General features: G+C 41.3%; 1 protein-coding gene across 1 annotated transcript in view; it reads left to right on the forward strand.

Annotated features, from left to right (window-relative positions):
- Positions 1-555, forward strand: part of MYBPC1 (myosin binding protein C1) — a gene marked incomplete at both ends in the record, with an annotated part of 66,264 nt that extends 65,709 nt beyond the window's left edge. The window contains one exon of the mRNA XM_084206279.1: positions 535-555. Coding sequence (XP_084062405.1) covers positions 535-555 — 21 coding nt within the window. The remainder of the gene's footprint in view (positions 1-534) is intronic.
- Positions 556-7,739: the final 7,184 nt, after the last annotated feature.

Raw genomic sequence — 7,739 nt, forward strand, 5'->3', positions numbered from 1 at the left:
AAGGTAAGGGCTCCTACAGAGTAAATAGCATGCTTTAGTAATGTAAATATGGATATATGACAAAGTACATACTATAGTGCACAGGTATGTAATCAGTCTGTACTTGATTATTTTGCCTTACAGAGTTTCAACATACATATATATATGCTTCAGTGTTATGTGTGTGCCTTTTTTTTTCCCCTGGTGGAAAATACTATACATAAATATATATATGTATGTGTTAGCTTCTTTGAAGCTACATTTGGAAACTTTTATCATAAATATAATTTGGTTCCAATCTATACTTGAGACTAATTAGAGGTTTTTATAGTTACTTGTACCTATTAATCTAGTTTTTACATATTAATGATAATTTTGAAGTGGAACTGGATCCCTACCTTTTACTCTTCATGTGCTTCTATTCCCACATATTTTACATGACTAAGGATTAAATTATCACTTTGACATAATTGTAATAATAATTTCACTCAACATTTTCTCTCCTCTTTTGTGTTTGCAATTAAATTGTTACTTCTCTTTCTCTCTCTCCCTTAGTTACACAGTAAGGATTTTTGAATGTATATTGTCATCTAAGGTAAGCTTTCATATGGTTCTTGCATATGAAGCTTATGTCTGTTTATACGTCATACAATGTCTGCCTAGTATGGCATGATTTTCATTATGTCACTTAATGAAAATGTCTTTATAAGTTTAGCAGCATGATGGTTTTAAGGCATACAAATTCAGGTTTTAGTAACTGCTTGTTACAGTAATTCTTAGTAGTACATCCCATACCTTCAAATGGTGCATGTTTCAATGGAATTTAACAGTGCATGACTTAGCATGATTAATTAGCACGAATAAAATGCAAGTAATAAAAAGAGCATTGTGTATTTACAGCAAGTTATTTTTTATAGGAATATGCCTCTACATAAACAAAATATTTATTTCAGCGTTAACTTCTTTTAAAAAGGAATGATTCATAGCTCAACTTGCACTCCATGAGCTGAAAGAATGCAAAAAGCTGAAAGAATGCCAAAAAGCATGCTTTTTTTTTTTTTTTTTGGTCTGTATTTTGCATCTACCTAAGGTTGGGGGCAAACACTTCTGCCACAATGATGACATTAAATGAGACAGCACAGTCTCATAATCACTAGTAACTAATAGCATTTTAATTGAATAATCCTTGTGTTAATAAGGGTTATAAGTTCTTAAAAATCTGTACTCAGCATAAATATTGTATGTAAGTATCAGCTCAATTGCATTTAGCTGAAGCATTCAGAGAGTGTTATCTTCACCCTGGCAATGTACTTTTGCTTTAAAGCTTTTGGTGCGTTCCAGAAAAATCTCAGAAGGTAAGTGCAGCTGTCAGTGGATGGTTTGCAGCTTGGAGAACACAATATTCATGCAGATTTGTAAAGGGAATAGTAATGGTATATAGCTTTCTTAAAGCAATTTACACCCTTTGACTGGAGAAAATGCAGATTCAAAAGTTTTTAGCAAAATATTTATCTTTCTCCCACTGTTTCTTCCAAACATCATCTGATTTCAATGAAACTAACAGAAAGAAATACTGGTGTTTCATTTCCATGGCTTTTATATCAGTGGCATGGGGCATCCATAACCACTATGGGCAACATGTGCCAGGGTCCCACCACTTTCACAGAGAAGAATGTCTTCTTTGTATCTAATCTACAACCACCCTTTTCCAGTCTGGAGCCACCACCCCTTATCCTATCACAACAGGCCCTTGTAAAAAACCATTTTCAGCTCTCTTTTAAGTTCCCTTTAGGTACTGGAAGGTGCTCTGAGGTCTTCCTGAAGTCCTCTCTTCCCCAGGCTGAATAGCCCCAACAAAATGTACATTTTTAAAGTGAATTTAAAAGCAAATCTAGAATGATTCCTCAGACTTCCCCAGCAGATGAAAATTTCAGCTTTCATCATCTCTCTCTCTGGACACTCTATCTGAAATCCTGGCTTTTTAAATATGATTCTTTCATGGATATCATCCCACTTGTCATTTTCAAGCAATGTGGTAAATATTTTGCTAAATACCTAGAAACCATTTTAAGACCCAAAACTAGAATAAATTGAACATCTCTGCATGTTTTCCACAACTCATCCTGGTCAGTGTTTCCTACATTGTTCCCCCTGCACTGACTTCCATCTCTGACCATACTCCACCCAGCGTGATGGAAAGCCAGGAGAGTTTATTTGAAGTGAAGCTTATCATAAACTATTGCATGTGGTGAGATAAATGACTGAATATAGGATACCCTAGAAATGAAATTCACCCTGCACAAGAGGACAGGAAAGGTCTGTATAGTACCAATTAAATAATGGGTAGATGTCATACTGGACTTTTGAGCAGGGCTGAATTTTACCACATCTCAAAGTATGAAACAGGGACTGACTAAAACTTGTCACTTATGCCAGAGAATAAAGGTGCAGAGCTGTTGCTCCAGGGACCTTCACCCTGAAGATTTTCCTGTTTTCCTTGTTTGTAGGTGGGCTTTCATTCTTCAAGCTATTAATGGATGGAGTGCCTCCGCACATCATTGACTCGTATATGCGTGAAGTGCAGGCAGACAAAACTGAAGGGAAGTGAGAGTCCGTCCACAGTGCTTCCTCCCACTGCACTGGAAGCTGGTAGCAGAATAGCAACATTTTAGTTCTTGCAACAACAGAAAAACATGTGCGGTGGGGGATTTTATGACCTTTTTTTTTTTCCCTTAATTGTCCTTTTGTTTTCCCTACCTGCTCTTACTGAAAAGAAAGAATTACGCATGGATTGCTTTGAGGTTGAAATGAAATGAACTGAAGACAACACACGTTTTGTAATGTTCGGCTTTATTTTCTGTTTGATATCGTGTTCGGTTTTTTAATGAGGAAAGAGGGGAAGCTGTGTAGCAAGCAAAAGGAGGCAGTCAGTCTGTTCTCAGTGGTACAAGCATATCTTTCTCAGACTGGAAGTACATGGATTAGCCAGTAGATGTGCAATAAGATCCTTGGAATACATATCTCTGATAATGTATCTTATTCACCTGAGAATTGTTTAACAGAATATGGTTTTACTATAATGTAACTAATGCTTATATAATTAATGATCATTTAAGCTGAACATATCTTCCTATAGAAGTTTTGATTCCCTAAATCTGACCCATTGGTCTCTCAACTTAACTGAAATTGTTTAATTTAATGTAAAATAAACATGAAGTGTTTAAAATCTATTAAGTTCTTGTTTACTTTTTCTCTCTGTCTCATTTTACCACATTTCTTGTTTTATTTCCACTTACAATAAAGCAGGAAGTTGTGCCCACCACGTGGAATGGAAAGCAGTATCAGCAGTCACCTAACCCAGAGGGCTTACACCTTAAGATACATGACCCAGAGTGTGAGTGGAGATAAATGCTACTGATACATGCAACTTTTTATCTGTGCATTTTTCAGTATTTTAAATGTAATAAATGCCAGCCATGACGGCTTTCACCATCCTGGATCCACTCCCTTCCCCCAGTATTTCATGGAGCTCTTGTAGCCATGACATCAGAAAAGGGACTCAGACATAGCACTGGTGAGCTCACCGTGCACAGCAAAAGCGCCTGAGATAAGGTAGAACAGTTAAATTTCTTCTCTAACTCCAGCACCATAAACCTCCAAGCTCTTTAGGAGAGGGGGGGATTGTCCCTGAGTCTCCAGCAAACCCTGAAACATGAGAGACACAAGGTCACACATATCTTGGCCAGGTTGTCAGTTCCCTATTGCCCTGACATTTATTTACCAATTCTCACTCAGGCTGTACAAATAGGGCAGGTTATGTGCTCACTGGCTAATGACTGATCTCTAATTAGGGTTTATAAAGATAAAGACCTACTTAGACCAGTAGTACATCACAAGATGTTTATTTGATGCCAGCGCATTTTCAAACATTCAGCAGTCAGTAATTAAGCAATAAAAAAAGAATGTGTTACTCTGAACTGCCACACCTGAAGTAGTGCTTTATAGTTGTGCTCCCAGTTCTTTCACTTTGGGGATCTGAGTGCATTTTCTCACAATGTTCTGTAAATCTTAGATAGATAGATAGATAGATAGATAGATAGATAGATAGATAGATAGATAGATAGATAGATAGATTCTTTTTATTTTCTCTCTTCTTTTTGTCTTATGATTTCTTCTGTAGTGCTATCTGTGCAGGGAAGCAATTCTGCATTCCCAGTGATCCTGGACACCCCTCCACACCCCACCTGCATTTCACCCTGCTCCTGCCAAAATCAATCCTCTCCTACACATTCACTCTCACCTATATGTGAAAGAAAGCAACACATCTAATAGGAAAGGAATTTCATACAAGAACAATAATTTCTGTTTATTCTGTATCTCACCAGTGAATTGAGACTCCCTCCATCTTTTTTGAAGCATAGAAGGCTGCAGGAGAAGAGATTGATTAAAGAGTTTGATTTAAGCATATAAGCACATGGCCCTCATTTAAAGTAGTATCAGTCTGTTATAGTCAGCACCAAAACCCACAGTTATTGTGAGTTTCTGCTTGTCAGTAAGGCCAAAAATGAAGCACACAGCCATCTGCACTTTGTATGCATAACGTTTATAGCTTCAAGGTTACATTTATCTGCTCCTCAGTCTTAATATCCCACACATAACAACCTGGAACCCAGCATAACCTCAGCTTCTGCAGGCTCTCTGTGGATGGAATTAGCTACTCTAATTTCTCCCAGATGCCAGCGTTGTTAAACAACAAGCTGAACTAAGCTCCTTTTCCCTGTGTGAACAGTAAGCGTTGTACTCGGCTGTCCTCAATTCCCCCGCCTCGCGTCACCCAGCATTTGCCACTGGCCATCCCTCAGGCTGAGGATGCACCCCCTCAGGCTGGGGATGCACCTCCTCGGGCTAGGGATGCACCCCCTCGGGCTGGGGATGCACCTCCTCGGGCTGGGGAAACTCAGGGGCACCAGGCTGTGGGTGGGGCTGAGAGGGGGAGCATTAACCTGCTCTAAAACCAGACTACACTGAGCAGCCACCACTCTGGATCAAGAATTAACCGACTTTCAGAGATATGACTGGATGGTCTGGGACAGGACAGGGATTTCCAGTGATTTAAAACAGGCTGCAGAACCTTATTGGGAGAATAACAGAAGGTGAAGTTTTGGTTTATGACAATTTGCCCTATGGGATTCTCCAGGAATGATGTTTGGTGGATGTAATAGTGACCAAACCCAAAGAGTTAGGAAAATGCTAATGAAATCTGCAGTTAATACCAGCTTAGGAAAATAGAGGTACCAAAGACAGCAACTACAGGAGAAGCAACTTAGAGGGAACAGAAGCAACAGAATCTCATGCTGTAGAAGATAAGACATAATGCTTCAAAGGAATTTCTCCAAAGATTTCCAGCTAACTAGTGAACCTGAAAGAGACCTAGGAGCAACAGAGGACAGCAAATACATATAAACACACACAGACAGACACACAAGGATGAATCAAAGTAATTTTAAAACATTTTAGTTTATTTTAAATGATGCCAGAAGAAAATATCTGGTCCTCTCTTGGCTTCTATTTGCTTTCTTTGCCCATGGAAGGTTATTTGGTATATAAATGTATACATACGGCTCCATTCTCAAATTGGTATATGTGGATCTTGATATGGGCACTGCAGTAACCCATTTGCATTGAAAGAGCACAGCTACTGCCAGCATACTTATCCCTTACTGAAAGAAATCTCACAAATATAAAGGAGAGGAAGAAAAAAGAGACAAGTAATCTTTAAAAGATTATTTAAATTAGGATATACTATTAATAAGGTCTTTATGGAGAGTCAGAAATTTTTTTAAGTATTCCCTTTATAAGACATATTTTAAGCTTCCTGAACTTCCTTTTAGAGGAAAAAGTGTAATATTGGTACTTTTTACAGAGCATTGTGAAGGGACTCTTACTTTATGAAAGTCTTTTGTTGCATTTTGAGATTCTGGAGCAAAAGGCATTCTATTTTAAGCACAGTGTACTTACTGTCACTTGACTTTCATGTCCTGCTTTCCTGACTGACAGGTAAAGCTGCTGCTTTGGAAGCAAAACTGTATCTTGAATGCTGAAGAAGCACTAGAAGACTAAACACACTGGACTTATAATTCTGTGTTCCCTTATTCTATGCTTTTTTGATGAAACTAAAGCAAACAGCTCCCCTCGCCAAGCCCAGTGATGAATTCAGTAGGGAATCTTTCTTCCTCTAATGTGGCACTTGCTTTTTATGCCAATTACTTTACCCTCCACTCTTTCCCCAGTTTCTCTTTTCCTGCAGCTATCCAAAGAGCAATCTCTCCATAAATACCAGTTATATTATGCTCATTGACCACAGTGATGCACAGGATATTAAACAAAACAGATTTTCACCTTTTTCCAAATGTAGTGATTCTCATGGTCTGGGGATCTAAATGGTTGTGAATCTGTCAGATTTGCCTTTTGCCATTCTCCAGCTGGCTGTAACTGAACCTTTCTTTACTATGTTATATGTTAACTTCTCTTTTGCTAACAGTTCCTATCCCCTCTGCTTTGGCCTCTAAAAACAATTACTGCATCATACTGTTTTTAGTGATCTGTAAATTAAATCAGCTGATGAATGACATAGCACTTGGAATGCCCTTAGCACATTGTGGGATTTGGAAACCACCACTTAACATGTGCCAAGCATTCCTGACTCTTGCAATAGGGAAACCTACTCAAAGACATTATAACTTTATCAGTTGAAGTGAATCAGGTCCCTTTGAATAACAGGAAGCAGGTCTGTCCAGGAAATTGCAGCGTCTGGACAGAAAGCTGCACCCTCTGGCTCCCAGTGGAGTAACTTAAAAAGAGAATTTCCAATACTAAGAAGATGCCATTACAGGTTGTATTTTTCACTTTCTACTTCAGCCACACAGCTTCTCCTTGGCCTCACCCAGAAACCACACACATTCCTGGAGATTCAGAGATGCACCTACAATCCTTCATATGAACAATTAAATAATTTGATGTGCCACAATTTCTCAAAAGACACATTTGTTTTGAAGCACCCTCTCTAAGCAAGTCAAGGATGTGAAGTAAGCCCTGTGTTACACCGTGTGCAGCTGTTCTATAACACATTAACACCAGAACTCCCCAGGCAATGGGTCCCCTCTGGGTGGTGGACGGATCCTTGGCTTATGCCGTGGGGCTACCGTCCCTGCAGGCACCGTCCTGCTGATCAAACCCTGCCTTTATGCTTTGCTCCGGCAAAAATCCTTCTGGCCACCTGCTGCGTGCAGCCCCGCTGTGGCCACTCTCTGCGTGATAAAGCTTGCGAAAGGGAAGTAAGCCCAAATCACGGGGGAGAGATGCACTCATTCCCCCCGCCGAGATGAGAGGTGCGCGCACGGGCGCCTCTCCCCGGGGACGGCCCCGGCCCTGACCGCCCGCGGCCTGCGGAGGCGGCGGCACGGGCCCTGCCGGGCGCACCCCGCCTCGACCCAGGGCTGCCTCGACCCAGGGCTTCCCCGCCGCCCGGGCATCCCCAGCCCCACACGGCGAGGCGGGCCCGGCGGAGCCGTGCCCGCTCCGGGGCTGGAGCCGTGAGAGCGCCGCGCATTCGGGGCCAAGGAGCCAAAGCCGGGCGGGGGCGAGGGCGTTCGCCGCGCGTTGGCCGAGGCGGGGGCGGCCGTTCCCCTCCGGCCAAGCCGCTGTTGGGCGTCGGCCTCTTCCGCCGCTGCCCCCGGCTCGGCTCAGCCCCGCCCCGAGCG

This window comes from Fringilla coelebs, assembly GCF_963513975.1.
Source record: "Fringilla coelebs genome assembly, chromosome: 5".
In the NCBI taxonomy this organism is placed as follows: Eukaryota; Metazoa; Chordata; class Aves; order Passeriformes; family Fringillidae; genus Fringilla; species Fringilla coelebs.